This window comes from Camellia sinensis, chromosome 5 (assembly GCF_055761805.1).
Source record: "Camellia sinensis isolate YWXY chromosome 5, ASM5576180v1, whole genome shotgun sequence".
NCBI lineage: Eukaryota > Viridiplantae > Streptophyta > Magnoliopsida > Ericales > Theaceae > Camellia > Camellia sinensis.
The window spans coordinates 208,745,794-208,771,524 of record NC_138965.1 but is presented as its reverse complement, the minus strand read 5'-3'; the positions used below and the strand labels follow the sequence as shown (position 1 = coordinate 208,771,524).

Genomic DNA, 25,731 nt, shown 5'->3' with positions numbered 1-25,731 from the left:
AATTCATAAGATATTATTGTATTTTAATAAGCCTTATTATTTGAACATTTGATCTACCAAACCATAATTCTTGTATTTAAAGTATTTTATAAATATTTACACCTGTACAAATTTTTTTTTTGAACGGTTAACAATTTAGTAATATGAACATTTATATTTTACAATGTAAATATTTATATTGACGTGCGAATGTTCACATTGATAGTGTGAACATTCACATTGATATGTTAACATTTACATTAATGGTATGAACATTTACATTGACGATGTGAATATTCACATTGACGGTGTGAACATTTACATCACGGAGCATTCACATTGTAAATGTGAATATTATTATGAGTATTTTGGTAACTATATCATTCATAAAACTTATTAGAATATAAGAAAATAATGTGGACTAAATGAAATATAAATAGATGAAAAGGAATTTATAAAAAAGTGTCGCATAAATAAAATAAAAATATTTAAGTGTTATATAAATTAAAATTTTAATACAATTATATTCAATTTGTACGATTTATTATGTTTTTTTCAAAATGAAAGAACGATCAGTTGACCCAATTTTTTTGGGTTGAGCTTGATGTGAGCTTGGGATGGGTTATGAGTAAAATGTACAAATCTTGAAACTAGATGCTGAATCTTATCAGGGCACAATCACAAGGCCCATAATGACTCTCAGCCAGCCCAATACCTTTCTAAAAAAGGGTCCATAGAATCATAATCCCAATCTCTCTCAAATCAAACCCTAGGCCCATCGCTTGCTTCCCACGCAAAAAAATATAATAAAAATAATAATAATTTTCACTTTTAAATAAATTACCTGATATGTCTTATTTTGAAGTTATTCTTATCTTTTATTTTTATGGGTAAATTTATGAGTTAATTTTTACATTTAAATTTGATTTTAATTCAATTATACCGTTGAAATTAAAATTTAAAACTGGTAATTTTAAAATATTTATCAATCTCTTAATATACATGTAGAATAAAATAACAAATATTAAAAGTGAAATTTGTTAAATTAAAATATTAAATTGTAATTTACCATTAAAAAAATTAAAAATAAACCAGTAGAAATGAATTATGATTTAAAATATAAAATATAAAATATAAAAACCCTAAAACCCTTTAGCAACTTTTAAGAACCCAAAGACGGATGCTATGTTCGCAATTGTGGCGGAGATTGTTAATTCCTCGCTGCCGTGCTCAGCCGTGTAAGACCTTGCTCCGCCGCTTCTCTTCACCACCGCCGCCAGAGATGGGGAAAAAGCCGAATGCTCAGCCGGAGTCCAGCCCGGCCCACCCCAAGGACGAAGCTTATCTTGAAACTGTCATCCCCAAGCGTATCGCAGCCTTCGAATCCATCAAAGCCCAACAACTAGCTCATCTTCAATCGATTTCCGGCGATCCCATCAAGTAATCCATCTTCACACTCCTCAAGTATTCATTTTTACTTTGACAATTTGATGAATTTGATGAATGGGGAAGATGGGTATTTGATAAATGAGGAAGATGTTGAATTTGAATACTGTTAGCAGTTAACAATTTGAGCATTTTTTTAAAAAAGTTACAAAAAAGCTTCAAATTTGTTTTGAGTGTTGTGCTTATATAAAAGTATAGAGAGAGTATAGATGCATCGAGTATTGATTTGAATATATGTTGTTGTAAGGATAACTTTGCCGGATGGGAGTGTGAAGGAAGGGAAAAAATGGGTTTCAACTCCATTCGATATTGCTAAAGAGATTTCAAAGAGTTTGGCATCGAATGCGTTGATTTCCAAGGTTAATGGTGTGCTCTGGGACATGTCAAGGCCGCTTGAATGTGATTGTGAGCTCAAATTATTCACATTTGAGAGCGATGAGGGTCGCGACACCTTCTGGCATTCTAGTGCTCATATTCTCGGGCAGGTATAAGTTTTGTCTTTCTTGATGCATTTCATGTAGTTTACAGGGGAATTTGAATATGGGTTGAATTGGTTTTTGGGTCTTCTTGCAAATTTTTTAATTTTTGCAGGCTCTTGAGATGGAATATGGGTGCAAGTTGTGCATTGGGCCTTGCACTACAAGAGGGGAGGTAAATTATATTCTGCAATTATTCTCATTACATATGAATTAACTAAGTGCAATTACAAATTTACGTTTATATTGGGAGTTAAATGGTCCTCCCCAGATCATATTAATGACTATTCATATGTTTTGTTAATGTTTTTGATTATGGAGTACTATTCTTATGTTTTCTATTATTTATTCGCCCCTTTTCCATTCCTTAGCAAATTCTTTTACTAAGGTGTTTGGAACGGTTAGCTTTTAGTGCCTCATACCAACTTTTATATTTCTTGTGAGCCAATGATCAGTGCTCCTTAGTTGATATCTGAAGCTCTTATTTGGATTTCAAGATCCGTACTTGATCACCATCACTCTGAAGCTTGGGACCTCATGTTGCTGGTTTTACTCTTTTTGTTTTTAATTTTTACGTGTTATCATGGAAACACTCTCCAATAATAGGGAGTAAGATTGCGTACATTTTTCCGTCCCAGATCCTCCATTAGAGGGAGCCTCGTGCACTGGGCTACCTCCTTTTTTTTTGGTTTTGCTTCACAAACAATTGTGCTAGCTATTCATAGTAGCAAGTTGTATTGTGGACATTGCATGATGCGCTTGGCAGAGAGAACAACTGTGCAAGGGATTATGGTTTTTTTAAACTTGTTTTTTCATTTATCCATTTATATAAAGGAAAGCTAGTTTTACATCAATGTATTGGGCAGTATTATATTGTTACAATTTAACGTTAGTATTGTTAATAATTTTTTATTTTCATTTGGTTTACCATTTGCATTGTCCGTGTTTGACCTTTGCTATAATTGCAAATGTTTCCAGGTTCTCATGAAATGGTTAATTGCTCTTTCAGGGTTTCTATTATGATGCCTTTTATGGTGAACTGGGGTTAAATGAGGACCACTTTAAACGGATTGATTCAGGGGCATCAAAAGCTGTTGGGGTATTGTTTATTTACTTGTTTTATCTGTTTTCCTAGCTTAAAGTTGGACTTGTTTTTTATTTTAGGCTTGTTAATATACACTATTCTTTTGGTTGCTATTATTCTTATACTTTTAAATTATCCAATGATAAATTTGAGATTTGAAATTACAACACGGCTAAATTTTTATTCCATAAGTGAAAAAATGGTTGCCTTTTATGTATTATATAGTTATGACCATAGATTTGATTTTGATTAATCCTTGGTAGTTATTTCAGCAGCATTTATTGTAAACCACATGCTTTTGGGTTCATACAGGTGTACCAGTCTCTGTTAACCCCCTCGTATGCAAGTGCAAGCTAGATCACTTTATTACACTTTAGATACACACATGCGGGTTTGATTTAATTATCTTATATTGCATGTAATATTAGATAGATACTATATGCACTTGGGCTTAATTTGTAATTTATGTTATGTGCTTAAATGTATTGCAGAGGTTGCCTTGCCATGAGCATATATTACCTTAAATCCTTTCTATCTCAGGAAAAGCAGCCTTTTGAGCGCATTGAAGTTACAAGGGAGCAGGCTCTTGAGATGTTTTCTGAAAATAATTTTAAGGTAAATTTATATCACCCAAAAATTTGATCCATTAATTGCTCTGGTTTATTTTAACTTTTGGCATTGTATCTTATAATTATGCTTTTTCTATTGTCTAAATCAGATCGAAATCATTAAAGAATTACCTGAAGACAAAACTATCACAGTATACAGATGCGGCCCTTTGGTTGATCTATGTCGTGGACCACATATACCAAATACATCTTTTGTAAAAGCAATTGCTTGTTTAAAGGTTTGTATTTTGTTATTTTACATGTTATTTGTGTCCTTGTTACTTATGCTTTTTATCTTCAGGCTTCTTCAGCTTATTGGAGGGGAAATAAAGATCGTGAAAGTTTGCAAAGAGTTTATGGGATATCTTATCCTGATAACAAACGCTTGAAGGTGATATCCATTTTTTTTTTTTAATGATTTTCTTCTAAATGTGGTTTATTTTTGTGTATGATCAACTTCTTTGCTTAATATATATATATATATATATAGTATATATGAAAAATTACACTAGTGATCCCTATATTATGTCCTTTGTATCAATTCGGTCCATATAGTTTCAATTTACTCGATTTGGCAGTGAATTCTTTTTTTTTTTTGGTTTTGTTTTTTTTTTCTTTTCCAATTTGATCCAATTGACAACAAGCATTTAGAAATTGGATGAAAAGGACCATGTGCACCCCATGTGGCTTGTTTTTTTGGGGGCAATATGGTAAATTCACCACAACAACCATTTTCTCTGCCAACACAACCACTGGCCACCACCTCCACTAAAACCAGCCAAAACCATCTTCTCCAACCAGCCACTGCTGTACCCACTGCTCTAGTGCCTCCACCACCATATCCACCAAAACCAGCCACCACCATTACCACCCTCCACCGCTTCAACCCCTCCACCAATCAGCCACTTCCAACCAGTTTTTATACACCAAATATGAAACAAATAAATAAAACCAGCTGGGGGTTTTTAGACAGTCAAGACATTATCATCCTGATCTCCTCCTCCCCCTCCCCCATTCCTCTCTCTGCCCCCCAACCCTGCTGCGCCTGCCTCTGCTTGTCATAGCTCACCGACACCTCCGTCCCCTTTCCCATGCCCTGTGGCCAATACCTTCTGCTTACCCCAACACCCCCTTGTCCTGTCGCCGCTGCCTCCCTCTGCTAGGAGGTTGGAAGTCTTGGTTTATCTCATTAAATTTTTTGTTGAGGCTTGGTTTAATGAAATATTTAAGGAGAGAACCCACTTGGAGGTTAGCTTCCTGATGTTAAATTGGCAATTCATGGTAAACGTGGATTGTTGGTGAAATTGAATTATAAAGGGTTTGTTATCAAAAGTTATGCTAATGCAATAATATGTGGTCATTGGTTTCAAATGATAGTATTTTTATCTATAAGATAATCTTTGTTGCAGGAATATATCACAAGGCTAGAAGAGGCAAAGAAATATGATCATAGAGAGTTAGGGAAGAATCAGGAGCTTTTCTTTTTTCACCCACTAAGGTACAATTTCTAGTTAATATTTACGTTTATGTGGTCAAGATTATGCTTGGTTCCCACATAATGCATCTTGTGCGTATTTCAGCCCCGGAAGTTGTGTCTTCCTTCCGCATGGTGCTCGAATTTACAACAAGTTGATGGAATTTATACGAAATCAATACTGGGATAGAGGATACCAAGAGGTGAATAGTTTATGCTCATTGGTTTATTGCAATGACGTCATATAACTGCATATGATATATAAAATAGTGCTTGATTTTTGCAGGTTGTGACACCAAATATCTTTAACATGCAACTTTGGGAAACATCTGGGCATGCTGCAAATTACAGGGAGAACATGTTTTTACTGGAGGTGATTTGCTTTTCATTTATCCTTAAAATGAGTTCATTGGTATTTGAGTGATTTGTTGGTGCTTATCTCTTACTTACATTTTGTGACCTTTTTTTAGGCTCGGTTTGACTTGTTTGAAAAAAGTCAAAAAGTTACTATCCTATTTAAGTCACATCATCTTATTTAAGCCACATCACCTCTCTAACACATCACTTCAAACTCAACTCAAACCCAACCCATATTTTATAAAAAGTAAAAAAGTGCACTTATTTAGATCATCTCAAACAATCCCTTATTATATCTAATTTAGGCCAAGTTTGGCTAAACTAAAAAAGTGCACTTATTTCATCTTTTTATCTTTTTTGGGTCACATCAATCAACATCTCCTCTCTACTTTTTCTACACATAATACAAGAAAAGTAAAAAAGTGCACAGTCTTCCCAAACTCGGCCTTATTGTATTTTTATGTTCACCCACCCACCCACCCACCCACCCACCCACCCACACATATATATGCATATAAGTATGTTTACTTTTTTGTGGTTCTTGCCTTTGTAAAAGTGGATGGATTATTTTGATTTGTGTTTTGTAATCTAATGGGCAATTAAATCCTTGATTATAATATCACTTTAGATGTAGAGTAATTTAGGTTTCTTCATATTTTGGGTTTTCTTATCTTAGTGGGTATATGCATAGGTCTGTTAACCATGTTTCCTATGATCTAATATTTCTGGTTTATGTTACAGATTGAAAAGCAAGAGTTTGGACTTAAGCCAATGAATTGCCCGGGACATTGTTTAATATTTGATCATAGAGTTCGTTCATATAGGGGTGGGTTAGTTTCAATTTTTATATTTCTTATATTGCATTTCTATGCCTGCTGTAGTTCCTATGATTTTATTGGGCAAAATTGTGCTCCATCTTGACTTTATTGGGCTACTTGACGAATATTGAAATTAAAATGAACTTGATGGTGTGGAGGAGGTGGCTTTGATTCCTTGCGACCCAAGGGGGGGTGGATGGGGCTTTGGCGGACTTGGTGTTTGATCGGGAAAGGCAGGGGAGCTGCAAATTCTTTCTTGGAAACAGCTAGTGTTTAAATTTGGTGAGAAGAAGCTAACAGTTCTCTGCATCAGTGTTAGGTGGGGGATTATTTTGAGTGAACCCTCCCTCTTGCAAGGAACTGGTGTCTTTCCTTATCAGAGGTCTAGTGGGCAAACTGGTATGAGAGAATGATTTGTTGGAGGTAGGAGTATTTTAGCAATGGGTTAATTGAGAATGGTGTATACTTACAGTGGTCTTAGTGTGGGATTTGTGGGTAGCCTCCTACATTGTTTCTGCTTTTGTCGGATAAGGAAGCCAGATGAATTATGTGGCAAGCACCATGGAGCTTCTGAGAGCGTTTGATTATTTTGGACTTCTTGTTGCTAAGGGGACTTGCAAGTCGTTAGAAAGGCAAAAGGATTAGATTGATGGGTGGCTAGTCCATTTACTTTAATGATGATGATTAGAATTAGTTCATTTCAGTGACAAAGACTTGAACAATGCATAATAAATATATATTTTTTTCATTTCATTGTTTACACCTATTTTGAATTTATTCTGCATGGATCAGATTGGGATTTTTATTTTATTCTTTTGAATGTTACCCTACCAATTGACAGTGATATGTGAAGTTTTAGATGGCTTTTGTGTGTTTATTTAGCTTTTAACACTGAAAAATTTACATTCCTTCTCATCGCTTACCTTTGCTGCAAATTATCATCCTGTTGTTTCCTCTGTCCGATTTGTGGCATCTGTATCCTGATTTTTTCATATGATTATCCAGAACTTCCTCTTCGCATGGCTGATTTTGGAGTCTTGCATCGGAATGAGGCCAGTGGTGCACTTAGTGGGTTAACTCGTGTCAGGAGATTTCAGCAGGTAGCTTTGTTGTTGTTGTTCATCAAAAATCTTATTTTGGGGTTGTGTCACGTTGGTAGTGGTTTTTGCTCTGATATTTTGAGATCTCTATGTCTTTTTAAAACTTGTCCTAGTGAAACAGTAGCTGTTCTTTGGTGCTAATCTCATCCATTGTGCTAGCATTAGCATCTCAAGATAGTTGGTTCCTTGTACCTCAATTGCTTACAGTTGAGCAAGGCCTGATAAATTTTGGAACTAGCTGGTCCAGTAATGGAATGCATTAGTAAAGAAGAAAAAGAAAAAGACAATCTTTTTCCTACCTCTTGAATAATATTCCATGGCTGGTGGAAGCCTCTTTCTTTCTAATACTGCAACCTTTTGCAGGACGATGCTCATATCTTCTGCAGAGAGTCCCAGGTTAGTTAAACTTGGTGACATATAGATAAGACCTGTTGACTCTATATGTTTTGAATGCCTCACATAACTATTTTTTTTTTTTTATAAAATTTTTCAGATAAAAGATGAAGTCAGGAGTGCGTTAGAATTTATCAATTACACCTATGAGATATTTGGGTTCACTTATGACCTGAAGCTATCGACGGTATGACATTATGGTGTTCATTTTGCATTAATGCAAATAGTCTAATTGATTTGAGCAATATGTAACATACTGATGTGCTATTTATAAAATAAAAAATGTATGCTAATGGTGATTTTCAATCTGTCAACAGCTTGGGTTGTGCTTTGCATGCATGTAATGACTAAGATAGAAAGAGTTTCGGCTGGTGTCTGCTACTTTCATTGTATTTATGTGTAAAAAAATAAAAAAAAATGTACAATTGGTTATTTCGATTTTATTTGTTTTGATAACTAATTGTAATGATTTCATTGTTAGGAGCCAACAGGGAGGGTGGGGGGGGGGGGTGGCGCAACTTACGCACATTAAGTGTACAACAAAAACAAAAATTATACACGTGGATATATAACTCCCCCAAAAAGTCCACAAAAGAAGGTAAAGAATGAGGGAAAATCTCCGTAAGCCAACAAACATGTGGAGACAAGCACAATACCCATCAGACATAGAACCAAGCAATCTCTTGGAAAGATTTCTTATTCCTGTCATTCCACAGACACTAAAATCAAACATAATGAGGCAACCTCAAAAGCTTTTTCGTAGCGGCCCATAGGACATCCTCTTCTCCATGATGTAATCACCTCCTTCACTGTCCCTTGCATGACCCATTGAACTTAAAACACACGGAAAACCATATATCAATGGTTTGGGTGATAATTGGCATATATGCAATTCATCAGATAGAATGGTGTCTTCTTCTACTTCTATTGTATTTAGGGCTTCAAAATACTTCAAAAAAATAATTAAAAATTTGAAATATGATTTTTTTTTTTTTTTAGGGGTTCAAAAATTGCGTACAATGAGCCAATAAAGGAAGTTTACCCAAAATAAGCCCCATGGACCTATATTACAGCCCAAGTCCATCCTAGACTAGTAAAACCTAATAAAACATATATGAAATTATACAAGCAGTGGTAGACGAAAACATATAGTTAAAATTCAAGCTGAAACCAAACATGGTTAGATGCGATCTTAAGTTTGGCTCCTGCAATATAGAGTTTGTGGGTTCTAGTTATTTATTTATGTCCTAGTTTTTGCCTTTTATTGTGTTTTAATGTGATGTTAGATTGCAGTCTTCACTTTTGGGCCTGTGCATTATGTTGGTGTTATTGCAGTTCAATGTTCTAGTGTTAGGGGAAGGGGTAGACCTTAATTGACGTAAACTAGTGTAGTAAATAGATGAAATTGAATAAGGTTTTAGGACACGATGATATATCTATTGAAGTGTGGAAATATTTGGGTAAGAAGGGGGTTGTTTGATTGACTAGGTTATTTAGCAAGATTTTGTTGACTAGGAAAATGCCAGAGGAGTTGAGGAAGAGTATTTTAGTGCTAATATATAAGAATAAATTAGATGTCTAGAATTGCAACAATTATAGAGGAATCAAGTTAATGTGACACACAATGAAAGTGTGGGAGAGAGTGATGGAACGTTGATTGCGAGATATAACAGAGGTGTCAGAGAATTAATTTGGGATTATGCCTAGTAGGTCAATAATGGAAGCGGTCTATCTTTTGAGGAGAGTAATAGAAAAGTATAGAGAAAATAAAAGCGACATTCATATGGTTTTTATCGATCTTGTAAAAGCATATGATAGAGTGCCTCGGGATATAACCTGGTGGGTGTTAGAGAAGAAAAGGGTGACAAAATGTTACATTGATGCGATTAGGGATATATATGAAGTTATTGTGACCACTATTAGATCGCTTGTTGGAGAGACGGGTGAATTTTCAATTATTGTAGAATTACACCAAGGATCAACCTTAAGTTCTTATCTTTTTGCTTTAATTATGGATGAGTTGACACGCAATATTCAAAATGATGTGTCATGGTGTATTTTTTTTTGTAGATGATATCGTGTTAGTGGATAAGACTAAAGAATGAGTTAACACTAAATTGGAGATTTGGAGAAAAACACTTAAATCTAAAGAATTTAGGATAAACATGAATTAAGACAAAGTAAATGGAGTGTAATTTTAGTAACAGTCACAATGGAAGCAGAGAAGTGAAGATTGAGAACCAATAATTACTTAAGAGTTACCTAAGAGTGCATCTGGAGTATTGTGCGATAAACGAGTACTCATTAGATTATAAGGAAAGTTCTATAGAATGGCTATTAGACCAGTGATGTTGTATGTGACAGAATGTTGGGCAACTAAGGAACAATATATAGATAAGAGAAGTGTTGTTGAGATGAGAATGCTAAGGTGGATGTGTGGCAAGACTAGAAAAGACAGAATTAGGAATGAGTATATTCGAGAATGGGTAGGAGTAGTACCGATAGAAGATAAATTGAGAGAGAATGGATTGAGATGGTTTAGTCATATACAACGGAGACCACAGAGGCGGTAGTGAAGAGATGTGAAGTGACTGTAGATGGTATTGTTAGGGGAAAAAGTAGACTTTGATTGACGTGGACTAGTGTAGTAAATAGAGATATGAAACTCCTTAATTTAACTAACAAGAAATGACCTTGGATAGAGTCGAGTGGAGAAGAAAGATTCATGTAGCCGACCTCATTTGATGAGACTTAAGGCTTGGTTTGGTTTGGTTTGCAACATATATGAAAAATAACATTTACTGCATTTTTTTTATTCAGGAATACCTTTATTGTTTTATCACTCTTTGAGCACAATTTTGTTCTTACAATATTTCATTTTGTCGCTCAATTTTATTTTATCATTGGTTGTGCTTCATGAATCATGAGTGGGATATGAAGGGTTGTATTATCTTGTATAACATATATTTTGTGTTATAGAGGCCAGAGAAATATCTTGGAGACTTGGAAACATGGGAAAAAGCAGAAGCTGATCTTACAGAAGCATTGAATGAGTTTGGGAAACCATGGGAGGTAGTTTCACACTTATTTATTTCAAGCTACTGTTTGCTACTTGTTAACCCTTTTCTTTTCTTTGTTTTTATTTCATTTTATTTATTTGAAAAATAAGTAACAAGTTCAAGTTTGTTGATTAGACAATTCACGTTTGGATGTAATTCATACTAAGGCGTATGACTTTACCCCATAGTAATATATTAATATTTCTGGTGTTTGGGTTCATGTTTATTATTTCCAAACTGGACAAATGTCATTGCTTTTCTCTTTTGTCATCAAAAGATGAAAAATAAAGTAATAGCATTTTTTTTGCTCTTTTTTGTTTGGATAAGTTGTGAAACATGAGGGTTTTTTTTATCATCCAAATCAGCTTTAGACAGATTCAGGTTATCATGGAACTCTTTTATTTTTGTGTGTGTGTGTGTGTGTGTGGTTTAAGTGCAGTCAATAAATGGTGGAAGTGGTTTAGGTTTGGAACTGCAAGTGTTTAGTTGGTATCTGCATGCAACTTTGTTTGTTAAGCAGTGTTGTATGCATTTTCATCTCATCTTCATGCCTTGAAATTCACTTTTTTGAGTCATTCTGCGTAGATAAATGAAGGTGATGGTGCATTTTATGGACCAAAGATTGATATCAGTGTTTCTGATGCACTGAGTAGGAAATTCCAGTGTGCAACATTACAGGTGAACTTGTCGCTGCCTTACTTTTTCTTTTACCTTACCATTTTTTTTTAAGTGTCATGTAACTATGATTTAATTTAGGTAAAAAAGCATAATTATCATTTAATTGATGATACTTGTTAGTACAGCTGGACTTCCAACTTCCTTTTCGTTTCAACTTATCGTACTCAGCTGAAGATGAAGCTAAGAAGGAGAGACCTGTTATGATACACAGAGCCATCTTAGGGTCTGTTGAGCGTATGACTGCCATACTTTTGGAGCACTACAAGGGAAAATGGCCTTTCTGGCTTAGTCCACGTCAAGCGATTGTTTGCCCTGTGTCAGTGAAATCCGAACCATATGCATTACAGGTTAACCATAGCAGATATAGGATTTTGTTTCTTAGAATTGGAAATTCAAAGCAAGCTTATTTACAAATTACACTTTTGATATGTTTTGTGTTGGGCCTTTATTCTGTTATGTTTTTATTCCTTCGAACAGAAAATAATTGCAAAATTGGTTTATAAACAACTGAGATGTCTGTAGGGTTTGAAAGTCGTCACCATGTATCAACAAGCATTCTTCTCCTCTCTCATTTGCACATTCCAAAAGTTGTGGAATTTGAATGTCTTCTTGTGTTCAATTTTAATAGGTAAAGGACATGATTCATCAAGCTGGCTTTTATGTTGATGTTGATACAACAGACAGAACAATCCAGAAGAAGGTGTATTCACAACTCCCTTTCTGAGCCTTAATTTATCATACTGCAAACTGCATTTTTGCTGTGATCTGTTCTAAAAGGATTTTTCTTAAAAGACTAATAAGCCAGTATTGCTCATGCATTTTTTTTAAATGTTTTTTTCGGGGCTCTTTTGGTGTCTTAGAGGGATGTTTAATTTGACATTTCTTTCGTAAGTGCTCATTGAGCCTCTGATTATTGTTTGAAATTAATAGAGGATCTCAATTTCCTCTTCTTCATTTCTGGTTTTAGTTGTGATATAAACAACTTTTGATGCCAGTCCTTGCAGTTGTGTAAATTAATGACTGAATTAAGATTCCAAACTAAATGTATTGTGTGCGTGTGTGAGCAGATTTATAGTTTAGTCAAATGACTTGGATATGAACCATCATTATTTAGTGCACATTTAACCCATGGACTCTTTGTATGAAGTTCTGTGTTGGATGCTCGACACTGGGGTATAGATGTGGGATGTGTCCATGTTAAAATTGATGTATTATTGATTGATATCTTGATATATTACAATGATTCCTATATATAGAAGAGATGATGTGGGAAGAGAATAGGTGAGTGTGTAGTAGGTATGGAGTAGGTGGAGAGTAGGTGAAGTAGGTGAGTGTGTAGGAGGTGGTAGTGGTAGGTGTGTAGTAGGTGAATTTTAACAGCCCCCCGCAAACTCAAGGGAGATAGGAACTAACCAACTTGAGTTTGGAGAGAGTAACAAAACAAGAAAATACATAAAAATAAAAGAGGATAGGAGACACTGTATGGTCGTGTCAGACCATTGGTGAAGACACTGGATGGTGGTGTCATAACGTTGTAGAGGACACTGTATGGTGGTGTCATAACGTTGTAGAGGACACTGTATGGGGGTGTCAGACCAATGTAGAAGACAGTTTATGGGGTCATGTCGGACCGTTGTAGCAGACAATGTTGTGATAGTTGTTGTGACAGTTTACAGAGTCTTGCTGGACCCTTGTAGAAACTAACCGGAATCAATGTCGGGACAGTTTACAGAGTCTTGTCGGACCCTTAAAAAGTCGCACCCTCAAAAGGTGTGCCCAATCTTTCAAAAGGCGTGCCATCAAAAGGTGTGCCCAATCCATAAAAAGGCGTGCCAGATATGATGGCGAGGCACGTGAGTGCCTTGGCTGGCGCGCCCGTTTGTCGTCTGGCGTCAAGTGGCGCGCGATACGCGTGGCTGCCTCGGCTATTTAACCAAGACGGAGGCTGAGGCTGAGGCTGAGGCAGAAGCTGAGACAGAAAAACTGAGAGAAACCTCTGAAAAATTCTTCGTTTTGCTGAGAAAGATACTCTGTAACACTTTGTTGCCTAGAAAAATGGCTTCGTCTTCCCGCGGTCTGCTCACTCTCTTTCCCGACCTCAACGAGTCAACAAGAGAGATAACTGGTGCGATGGCACTGGAACCTCAACCAAGCGCCCCGGAGTTTGCTCCGTTGAACTTTCCTATGCGGTCTGTGGAGCAAAGAATGGCAGTGCAGTCGGATGTGGAGGCCAATCAGTATACATTGAAGTCATGTGTGGAAACCATGACTGCGGTTACAAATTTGTCGAATCGGCTGCAGAGTAGGACAAATGAGGTGCAGCAGTTAAACGCCCAACTGGCTCTGCTCCAACGCATGTATAAGGATGCGCGAGCAGAGATAAGTGTGCTAAAAGCGGAAAATAAGGAGCTGAAGCGGAAGGCCACCGTGATGTTCCGATTTGGAGGTCCGCCATATGCTGCAGTGGAGGAGCAGGGAGTAGTGATCGTGCCCAGTGGAGTGGGAAACACGGAGACAACACCGTCAAGGGCCGCCCAGGATGGAGGCAAGAAGAAAAGACCGGCGGAATAGGCGAAAAATTGAGGTCGGTGGGTGGCCGTCTGCAGAAAAGAAAACAAAGCTTTTGGTGTTGTGGTTTGGTTTGTTGGTTTTTTTTGTTTTTTTGTTTTTGAGTTTTTTTTTTTTTTTTTGTGTAAAATTGTGATCGGGGTTGATCCCTGAGAGGAATAAAAGATGGTTTGATGTGCAAAGCTAGATGGTATGAATGGAAGTTGAAAAAGAGTAAAAAATAATGTGAAAGAAAAATAAAGAAAGAAATAATAAAAAATATATGTGAAATCAAAATGAAAGATGGGGAAATAAGGAAAGTGATTTGGAGAAAATAAATAAAAATAATGAATTTTGAAATCAAACGAAGGAGAGAGAGAGGAGACAAGCCTGGAAAGAGTTTAAAGAAAGTGAGGGATGAATCGTTTTTTTTTTTTTTTATAGAAAGAAGAAAGATAAAATAAAATAAAGAAAAAGGATAGTGGGATGCGTAATAATGAGGTGTGGATAGATGGCGCTTAAAATAGGTGTGTGTATGGCCTCTTTGTATCGGTAGAAGGAATCGAGAGCCCAACCTTTATTCTTGTCTGAGGCCATCACTGCGAACGAAAGCAAGCAGAAAACTAATCCCCAGATTCTTAACCCTAACGCAGCTTTCCCTCACAAATCTGTTCACCACCGGCTGCGGCGACGGAGATTTCACGTTTTCCGGTGGGTTTTCCCTAGGGGAGGATCCATGGCTGAGAGACGTCCGATGACGCAGATCTGTCGATACCGATGATTCGGCCGGCGATCGAGCCGACGGCAATGATGGTTTGGGGTCCCGAGGAGGACTAGGACTGGGACCGGGACTGGGAGATCGAGCGGGTGATGAATCGGCGATGGCATGGGCCGTTGTGGGTTCTTCTTCTGAGATGGTTTTGGTTTCTCGGTTTTCCATTTTCTTGTCCATTGCTGGACTACTGTAGGAGAGACGTGTTTGAGGGATGAAGAATGGGCGGTGATAATGGAGATTGACAACGATGGAAGGAGGAGACTGCGGGGACTGCGGGGAGATCTCGCCGGAGTTGCAAATAGTGGCCAGTTTTTCGATCAGTTCAGGGATTTCGAAGCTGTCGTTGGACACTGCCGAATTGGAAGCCGCGGGAGATGAGACCTTTGAGCTCAGGGCAGACTCGAAGTTCGCGTACTGGTCCGTTGACTTATCCCATGTGGGATTGAGGAAACAATCCAAAGATTGCTCCGGCGAGCAATTCATCTCCTGGGATGAAAACAGAGACTGCCAGGTGGTGATTTTGAACGCCACAGTGGAACTGGACGAGGAAGTGATTTCAAATGTGAAGGAGCTGGTCGAAGAAACTGGGGAACAACAACTGATGAAATTGCTCAAGTGACCGAGGAAATTGTCAATGAAGGTGAGAAAAAATCAGGGTGCTGAGAAGCCTCAGGAGGATGCAACAGATGTCAACAAGGAGAACACTGCAAATGAGGCTGGAGGAAAAGAACCTGAGGATAAGGAGATGACACTTGAAGAGTATGAGAAGGTGCTGGAAGAGAAGAGGAAAGCACTGCTGGCACTTAAAACTGAGGAAAGTGAAGGTATGTGTAGAGAATTTTAGCAGACTAGGTTGAGGTCCGGCAGGCGGCCAAGGTGAGGTTGCCGCCTGCCGGTGAAGCGAAAATACTAGGTTCTAAACCAGCTCTGATACCATGTTAAAATTAATGTATTATTGATTGATATCTTGATATATTACAATGATTCCTATATATAGAAGAGAGGATGTGGGAAGAGAATAGGTGAGTGTGTAGTAGGTATGGAGTAGGTGAGGAGTAGGTGGAGAGTAGGTGAAGTAGGTGAGTGTGTAGTAGGTGGTAGTGGTAGGTGTGTAGTAGGTGAATTTTAACAGTCCAACATGTGCAGTTATGCATTCACCAAGCAAAGCATATTTAGTAATTCAAGTTAACTCTAAAGTTATGCTTAGAACCCTTATATTACGCATGAAATGCTCTATGACACCTTTGTGAACACCAATTGACTATACAAAATACTTGCCATGTCCTTGTGTCCTTGGACATGACAATTAGATGAATCGGACACTGAGGCACGTATTGTTCCCTAGATGTAGTAAAGGTGTGTGGGAATTTCCATTTATATAGTGATACGAGTCAGTATATGTGGTTATTGTGATGGAGCTAATGATTAACATTATAACAACACGGATTTACGGCTTTTAATCTTCTCTGTTTATAGTCTTAAAAAATTAAGAACTCTAAATCCTAAAACTTCCAATTTGTTTTAAATAGATATTAGGATATAATCAAATATATAGAATGTGGAAATATATCTTATTATTTTGATACAATCATAACTTGAAAAATGAAGAAATTATTATTTTCATATGTACATAAAATTGTATATTTATTTGTACCATGTCCTCAATTTTTTTAATTCTCTTGTTGGCATGTCCATATTGTGTCGTATCATTGTGTAGTGGCTTTATCGGTGCTTGTTAGGTTGCAATCAAGGCCTTGGACTTTCTCATATCCACGAGTAAACTGCGACCCATTGATTGATAATTGAACTCGTTTCTGTCATCTTTCCATTGAAGTTGATAATGTTATAGTCGGACATAAAACTTGTTTTAGTGCTGGTGTACTTTATTTTTTGAATTTTGTTTCTCAATAATTTAATTAATATGCTCGTTTTTTTTATCCAACTGTTGCTGCTTGTATACTGATGATTGTGGCTTCCTGCAGGTACGAGAAGCCCAGTTGGCGCAATACAACTATATCTTGGTTGTTGGTGAGGAGGAAGCCAGTAATGGAAAGGTAATATTTAGTGCCCTGGTATTGAATTCTATGCGTGGCATAGAATATCAATAAATATCAATATTCATGGTCATATTGAGCTTCTAAAATATGATATCGACAGGAGTCATTGAACACCAAAGTCATTGTGGAGAATTGGTGGATACTAGTTGTAAAAACATGGAAATTTTAATGACATGTACCTTAGGTTGGAAAATATTTGGACTCTTCAAATTTAAATATCTAGGAAGCTTGGTTGTGGGGGCAGGTGTGGGTGTGCGTGGGAGTACACTGTCGGTATGCTGAAATTGCAAAATATAAAAAAACAGTCGGATACAGGGATGGCACGGTATGTTAATAAAAAGTATATTTTTATATTTGTAGTAGTAATGGCAATAAAAAATCAAATAGAAAACTAATTAAAGTAATTTTGTAATGGTCAAAAAAAAGAACCTCAAATTTATGTTTAAATTTTTTTTATGATTTAAAAATACCTTATGTTTTTAAAGTTCTTAAAAACATACACGATATGGTTATTCCAGTATCCTTATATTTTTAAAGAAATACAATTATACCCCGAAGTACACCCACAAAACACCCGAGAAGTACCCTTCTTGTACCCGAGCCATACCCAAAGTATTTCACATACCAGTACGTGTATCTGCACAGGGTAAGTACCCGGTTCTGATATGGCAATATTTTCGAAATACCCATGCTTCATAGTCAAGTATCTACCTTTTCTGTGATTTTATCCCGTGTTTCTTGTTTGGTACATATTTTAATCTTGTCGAGTTGCTGTTTTATGAACAAATGTTATGGATATTGCAATCTTATCCTTCATACTATTGTAGATATAGGCCTCCAGTGTAATTCCTGTTTATGTTTCCAGGTAAGCATGAGAGTGAGAGACAAAGCAAACATTACAGTTATGAGCACTGAGGACCTGCTCAAATTCTTCAGGGAAGAAGTGGCAGCTTTTCGTTAGCAGTGCGCTTGTGCAGAAGAAACGTATACCACAATGATATGGTTACAACTTAAACCTTGATGATTCCTTGGAAATTATCGTCTGTATTCCATTTTTCCCCCCCATATAGTTGAAATTACTGTGCTCATCTCTTCCAAAACATTTGTTCTGATACAGTGATAATTATTTGCATCTAGTCTATTGATTGTAATTTTGAATTCAGAAAACAGACCACTTGGTTCTTGTCTGTATTGCATAATGCTTGTGGTCAACATTGCCCCATTGTGTAAACTATGGAATTTTTTTTTATGTCTCTTCTTTCTAGGGTTGTCTTTGAGAATCAGTGATCGATTAGATATAAAGAAATGAAGTGTGATTTTGGTACATATTCAGCAGTGCTTGGTATTGAATTTGAGATATCGAGTGGAAACCATCAACTGGCATTGTCGATGAATGCTGATGGTTACAGGGATTACATGTAGATAGCAACATGTGTCCTGGTACAATCTGTTTACATTGTTGATTACAGGAGAGGAGCCAATCCAAAATTTTACAGTTGTTTTTTTTTTTTTTCTTTTTTTGAACAGGAATACAGATGTATAAAAATTTGGGTTGTGTAGATATGTCTCTATTGTGTATGGTAGATTTGAATCTATCACAATCACAAGGAATGTTAGGGTGTATTGCAACAAAGGAATGGGCCATCTTGTGTTGGTCTTAGATGCATATACCTTTCATGAACTTTAGCCTGTATCCTTTTTCGATTTTCTCTTTCTAACTCACTGACTTTATTGGCCTTTAAAGTATATATCCCTTATGACACAAGTGATCTCTCTTCCCCCCCCCCCCCCCCCCCCCCCGCTCTTTATTCTAAGGTCTCTATCCACCACATGATCAAATTAAAGAGAGTAATCGTCTAGTATCTTGCCCTTCTGATCTACAGTCCATTTCTACCACACGATCAGGTTAGGGGTCTGTCGTGTGATATAAGTGATTTCGAACAGAGACCAAGAAGATCTAGACACAGGATTCGGGCTGGTGTTTGATAATATAATACTAGTGATTGTCAAATGGGCACATTCACAACTTTGAGAAGAAACATCAAATGAGGTTACATGGCAAGAAATCAAGATCACGAGTATTTTCAGAATATGTATACTAAGCTAGTCTTCATAAGCTCATGAAAGTTGAGAAGTAAAAACAACTAACAAGACTTGCTAAAGAGCTACATTGTTAGAAATCAACCCATGATTCCTATATGTAACCTAGTACTTTAGTAATCACCCTTTCAAAATTCATTGTTGGGTCTGTTGCTAGTTACATTCAGATCATGATGATAATTACTAAAATGCAATTGATGACGTGGATAAGATGACATGGAACTGCTACTCTCACCCACATCCTTTTCTTGCTTCTGTGCCTCATCAATCTCTTCCTTTGCCACCACTTTCTCCATCCCCATCAGCTCCATATTCCTGTTGGGTGACAAATAATGTGGTGGCTGAGCCTCACAGTAGGTGGACCCTGCTGGCGGAGATGGCGGCACGACGGAGGGGAGTTTGGAGAGGAGGGCTTCAAGGCTGCTCATGGAGGGAGTTATTCTCATCATGGGTTGGTGGTTGAAATGGTCGTAGAATTCGATTGGAGGAGGTGCAAGATGGCCTTGGAAGTGCCATGCCAGTTCTGGTGCTGCAGCATTGAAGGGGTATGTTGATGGTGGTGGTGGTGGTGAGGACGACGACGACGATGATGGATGTGGCAAGAGGACACCAGGGATGCTTTCAATGTAGCTGAACTTCTTCCTTAGTAACACTACATGGCTCAGGTCCTCAATCACCTTGAGTACCAGGATAAATGATCAAATGAAAACTTTGATGAGTAATGATATATAAATAGAAAAATAATAGAATTTATACAATATGATCTCACTGTATTAGTACTTTTATTTTTTTAAACGAAGTCAATTAATGTTATTGTCACATCCAGGGTTTTAATATTGTTTTATATTGACTAATATTGTTTATTATATTATCTCCTGATATCATCATTTAAAATCATGGCCACATCATGCTAATGAAATTTTATACAAAACATATTTAAGAATTGTATTTTCCAAACTTTGATGCATGATAGTGCTAATGAGTTAAAATTGAAAGATAATGTGGAGAGAGAAAGAGAGAGAGAGAGAGAGAGAGAGAGAGAACCTTGTGAACAGATCCTAACTGAACAACGCCTTCTCTTACTGCAATCAGGGCTATAGTCTGGAAGATATATTCATGAGTTTAACCATTAATGAACTTGCTCTAACTAAATGAATATATAAATACCTTGATACCAGACTGGAACTGGGCCTCCCAAGTCCTAGGTTGCTGAGAAGGAAAAAAAAAGAAAAAAGAGCAAGAAACACATGAAATTTTTGGTATAATCAAATGAAAACATGACATGAAATGACACAAAACTTGAGTGTAAGCAACTAAACATGAATTATCATATCAGAGAGTTGCTTACCGAGTCAGCTGAGTTTTGCCAAGAAGACAAGAAGTTGATCTCTTGATCATTTGGTTCCTTGAATATCCACTTGTGACTATGATCTGCTGCTACTTTTCCAATCAAACTGCCTCCAAAACCAAATCAACTTGTTAGAGCTTTCGATACGAACACATAATGGAATACACAATACACTTGAACTGATAAGATTTTACAAAACTTGCTAGCGAGATTTATTTTTAAAATATCTTGTCTATTCATAGTGACTGCAATACCTACAACAAAAATTGAGAGAAATAACTCATTTTAATTGACTATTATCAAAAAAATCATAAAATGTTACAAAATTTATATTAACGGCATCTAATATAAGTTCTACATATTATGTGTCAAGTTTTATTCTATAATCAATTTCTGTGTCATTGAATTTTTTTCCTAATCAGTTTATGTATACTTAAACTTATTAATTGGAGACTAATAGACCTAACTTACCCTTCACCATAGTTGTAGATTTCATGGGACATCTTGAAGAAGAGTTCTGGTTGGAGACCTTGGTAGTGCTGATATTCACAGTTTCCATACACCGACGAGCCGGGACAATCCCCGGCTGCGATCTCTGCTGTTGAGGCTGAAAAATTGCAAAACCCATCTTCCCAAACCAGTATCCTGTCATGTGGTATGTATGAGAGAGAGAGAGAGAGAGAGGGAGAGAAAGATGAACAAGATGCAATATGATGGAAAATTATTCTCTTTTAACATAGAAAGAGTTTAAAGCAAATACCAGTTCCTCCTGTTTCCTCTTGACCTGTCATAAACTCCTCCTTGGCTATCCCATCTGAGAGAGAGAGAGAGAGAGAGAGAGAGAGAGAGAGAGAGAGAATAAGATACTAAGCTCAGAAACTGTATAGTTATCTAGAGAATAGATTAGGTTAATTTATAGAGCTTTGAAACAAAGAAAAGAAAAGAAAAGAAAAGAAAAAAACTTGTATTTTTTTAATTCTTACTTGGGTGGCGGATAATTTCTAGGCAAGATCCTCCAAAAGACAGCATAAACCCATTGAGAGTCTTCATGAACGCACAAGCTTCTCAAGGTGTGTTGAAGGAGATGAGTTACAGCTAATGGGGTGAGTTGTGGTTGTTCCATTAGTCCTTCCTTCTTTCCTGACACAGTATGACTCACTCTTCTATCTTTATATGAAGAAAAAAGGGAACCCTCATCATCCTATAGGCCTTTACATATATAAGGGCACAAACAAAGGAAACCCCACATATTTATACTCCTTTTACTTCTCCATGTATTCCTAAATATAAATTTATGTGAAAAACTCAATTAGAAATACATTAAAGAAAGGAGATAGGGGATCTCGTAGCCTAAATACCTTATATGCTTTCTTGTTAAGTTCCTAATCCCAAGAGTTTATTTTAGGCTCGGTTCAGTTGTCACGAATTTCATATAAGAAAGTTCTTCAAAAAAAAAAAAGTCTATTAGCGTAAAATAAAGGAGAAATGAACTTGTTTTCAATTCCGCGTGAGAGAAAAAAATGTATCGTTGGCTTTATTTTTACAAAATCTTATATTTTTTATTAGACATGTTTTGAAGTCTTAATAGGAAAATTAAAGATATATGGATTCACTACTTTCTTGTTAAATGAAAATGAACACGAAAATTGAAAAAAAATAAAATAAATTTTTTGCTTTCTTACTGACAAATCTACTTGTATTATTATTATTATTATTTTGAAGTCTGCATTAGAAACTACCATATAAATAACTTTTAATACACTCCCAACCCAATTAAGGATCATCATAAAAGACCAAACCTTAGAATTCTACACACATCATCATGAGTAGATCCTCTCAGACTGTGAGAGTCTCAGTCCTCTCCATTTCTTTGAAGACTCTTCATATATATATATATACATATCTTTTATCTCTTCAAACCCAATGCCTTATTTTTCTTGCCATTCTGACACAATCCACTCATTTCAGTCCCAGGAAAATTTGCTTCTTCCTCTTTTGCATTTATTGAAATATCAATGTATATGGAAAACAAACTGCAACTCTATTGATGTTCTAGCAGACCATTGTTTTATTATTTCCAGTTAAAACCCAAACCCATTATAGGGCTACATATACAAGAAACCAAAAAAAAAAAAAAATTCAAAAGGGTTTTTGAGATATTGTTCTCTGAGTATCATGGCACTGCACTGTGTACTACATGCTGCATTTAATTCATAATAACTGTCAAATAAAAGATGATAAAGTACAACATTTATTGATCAATCTAATTTTTTTATAAATAATTTACGTAGGAAGGTCAAAAAAATAAATAAAATAGATCATTGACTTGAGATCCATGGTAGCTTTTATGAGCTAGACCGGTGAAACTTTTAAAAATAAGATTAAAATTTAAAAAATAAATATGATGAAATTATATGAAATATAGAGGAATGGAGAGAGAAATATATCCCCAATCTATAATATAAAATCGTCATGTTAATTCATTTTGTTAAGTAATTTAGAGAGATAATGATTCACTAGTGTGCATTGTAAATTTTTATTAACCAAGAATGTTATATGGTTGTTTTGGGAAGTTGGTAAAAAGCTGGCTTTTGATTTTTTACGAAGGTTTTTGGCTTTTTTGGAAGTGATTTGGGAAGTTGTTAAAAAATTGACTTTTTACTTTTTAGTTTAATATTTATTTATGGTGTCAAATCAAATTAAAATGACCAAAATATCCTTACCCAACATAAGAGATTTATTTTTTTTAATTTTTTTCATAGGCCTTAATTTGTAATTTTAGGGCTGCGTTTTTGGCACTTCCCAAAGGAATTTTGTTGCGTTTTCTACAGCCACGTTTTTGGACATTTTTTACTATGTTCCCAAAATGACACTATATAAATGTCACATGATATTTCAGATTATTTAATAATTTTGCTTTACTACTACAAGGTAACATGTACAAGTCTAATCTGTGTACCTGTGGTCCATTTAAACATTTTTAAACTAATAGGAAAGCCTGTGGGTCACTTGATGCATGCAAAACATGTTATATATGATATACTACAATATACAAGAATTTTAGGGATTATTTTTTTTATTTTTAAAAACAAAAAATTTGTTACAAAAAATATTATAAGAGTAGTCCCTAAAAAAAGTCAAAAGTAAGAAAATTTTGAAAATGTTGCTGTTGTCACTTTGGATTCCTTCGTAATTCTTTTACGTCAATATAATCTTCTTTTTTCACTGATTAAAAAAATAGAAAATTACTTTTAGAGACTAATCAAATTTGTGTAAAAAGTATTTATTTTTTGAGATAAAAAATTTAATCACAAAACTAGTAATTCATAAATATTTAGTTTCGTCACTAAAAATATTTAGGGGTAAGTTTTGTTGTAATTTGTTCACTTTAAATGCAATAACATATTGTATATATATATACAAATGCAAGTGTGACACCATTAGAAGTGGGAACCAAGTTTACTAGTTTGATTTTCTCTGTTACAAAAAGGAATTAGAGAGAAAGCTGAGTTTATTAATTAGATACAAGTCAAATCTCTCTCTCTCTCTCTCTCTCTCTCTCATTCATGATGACTAAAATAAAAGAAGTGCTTTCATTTCTATCACCCTGACACCAAACAGGCCCTTACAGTTTCTCTCTCTTTGACCATTCATTAACCCTAGCTGAAAGCCTTGATAGAAAGATAGTATAGCAATGTAAAAAATGAACAAGTTTACCGCAGCATTTGTGTATTCTTCACTGCCTAGACAATGACTGAGACTGTTTTTCTTCTTTATTTTCCCCTTTGGCTTCTTCTTTAGCAAGACAACACCATTTCAGGAGGGAGAAAGAGAGAGAGAGAGGGAGAGAGAGAGAGATAGAGATGGTGGGGCTTGGTTTCTGTTATTGTGTAGTAGTAGTATTAATAAATAGTGTTATACATAAATGTACAAAAAGGCAGAGTAAAATAGTAGGGTTGGGAACAAAGTCTGAGGCAGTGAGGTAAGCAAATGGTGTGTGTGTGTGTGTCGGGTTCCCAATTGAATTAGCATTTGAATTTATTGAAGGATAGTGATGATGATGGTTGGTTATAGTGGCCATCATTTTATATTATATTGGATTTTGCTCTTATTAATGACACACTTTGTGTAGAAAATTATCATACATTAATGTTGAAAACACAAAATTAAAATACAGGATGAATCATAAAAAATATAATTTGAAATTGAAATTTATTTTGAATATGAGTCATTCTATAATTGAGTTTAATTTCAGCCTTCTATTTCATTTTTTGCAAAATCTTCCGTGATCCTAACATTACTGATATATGCATATTAATATATACACTAGCAGTAGGCATAAATGCAATGTGTTTACAATTTTACATTTAATCTTTTGAGTGGTTTGACAAATGATGAACCTGGGTCGAATTTAAAAGCCATTTAACAATTATTTACTGAGAGTAGAGTTTTAAATTTATTTGAATTATAGTTTTGGGAGAATAGTGTGAACAATTAACAATTTTATTATTTTTTGATAGGCAAAATAAAATCTTTATTGATGACAACATACAAAGTATGGAACAGTACATCAATAAAGAGGAGCTTAGAGCTAAAACGAAGCTCCAAACGCCAGCTGGTAAGGAACCAACCAACAGAGAACAAGAGCAATAACAAGAGAAGAAACAAAGACGAAAGAAAACAGTGAGAACTACACAGCAGAACATAACTACCCGTCTTCAAAAATACGCAGCATAACAGAGCTATCAGCATACACCTAAATACTCAATTAGAACTACAACTCCCGGCTGCCAACTGAAACAATTTACTCCACACAATCCAGCCCAATTGAATGCAAACCAAGAACAACTGCATCTGTACACCAAAGCATCTTCCCATAAACAAACAGACTTCCACATCAGACCAAAGACCTCCCACACTACCCATACACACCAGTTTAGTATAACTTAACGGCACAAAATCTGAGTAATACACCCTACCAGCCCAACAAAACAACATGGACCAAGCAGCAACACAACAAAACAGTATTACACCGGGCAGCAAAATAGCATACAATCTGGGTAATACACCAGTACATCATGCAAAACAGTAGTACCCCAGTACTTCATGGGTAATACACCAATCCAGCCCAGTGTATCTGTCAAGACCCACCAAAATAACATAGCAGTAGTACTACTTACACCCAGCAACAAAGCCTAACAGATTAGGACACCCTACCAACATAGATCAGTACACCATACCACAGATCAGCACACCACAGCTCTGTACACCATACCACCACACCCACCCAAGCACTCCCTCACTTGCCTCAGATTAAACACAAAATCCTGGACTGAAAAATTAAACTCACTGAAGACATGCTTCAACCAAAATGCAACCCTATATTTAATTCACAAAGGTCCTCCAGATTTGGGATAGTTTTTCTGAATACA

General features: G+C 35.9%; 2 protein-coding genes across 4 annotated transcripts; one reads left to right on the top strand and one right to left on the bottom strand.

The window, feature by feature from the left end:
- The first annotated feature begins 865 nt into the window (after window positions 1-865).
- On the top strand, window positions 866-18,177 carry LOC114320273 (threonine--tRNA ligase, mitochondrial 1). Of its 2 annotated transcripts, XM_028267407.2 has the most exons (20): window positions 866-1,419; window positions 1,673-1,910; window positions 2,017-2,076; window positions 2,911-3,000; window positions 3,526-3,600; window positions 3,704-3,832; window positions 3,895-3,984; window positions 5,003-5,091; window positions 5,174-5,270; window positions 5,354-5,440; window positions 6,166-6,250; window positions 7,248-7,342; window positions 7,706-7,738; window positions 7,836-7,922; window positions 10,715-10,807; window positions 11,380-11,472; window positions 11,598-11,819; window positions 12,101-12,172; window positions 16,777-16,848; window positions 17,717-18,177. In XM_028267407.2, the coding sequence occupies exons 1-20, from the start codon at window positions 1,160-1,162 to the stop codon at window positions 17,810-17,812; spliced, it is 2,163 nt and encodes a 720-aa protein (XP_028123208.2). In that variant the 5' UTR covers window positions 866-1,159; the 3' UTR covers window positions 17,813-18,177. The 2 variants fall into 2 exon arrangements, with proteins under 2 accessions (XP_028123208.2, XP_028123209.2); XM_028267408.2 differs by lacking the exon at window positions 11,598-11,819 and having other exon boundaries at window positions 1,094-1,419.
- Window positions 18,178-18,932: 755 nt separating this feature from the next.
- On the bottom strand, window positions 18,933-21,733 carry LOC114320267 (uncharacterized). Of its 2 annotated transcripts, none has more exons than XM_028267400.2 (7): window positions 21,283-21,733; window positions 21,060-21,113; window positions 20,771-20,944; window positions 20,300-20,409; window positions 20,119-20,160; window positions 19,996-20,052; window positions 18,933-19,628 (listed from the first exon to the last, which is right to left on the bottom strand). In XM_028267400.2, exons 1-7 carry the CDS (start codon window positions 21,347-21,349, stop codon window positions 19,080-19,082), a joined length of 1,053 nt encoding a protein of 350 aa, XP_028123201.2. In that variant the 5' UTR covers window positions 21,350-21,733; the 3' UTR covers window positions 18,933-19,079. The 2 variants fall into 2 exon arrangements, with proteins under 2 accessions (XP_028123201.2, XP_028123200.1); XM_028267399.2 differs by having other exon boundaries at window positions 20,300-20,405.
- Between the last annotated feature and the right edge of the window lie 3,998 nt (window positions 21,734-25,731).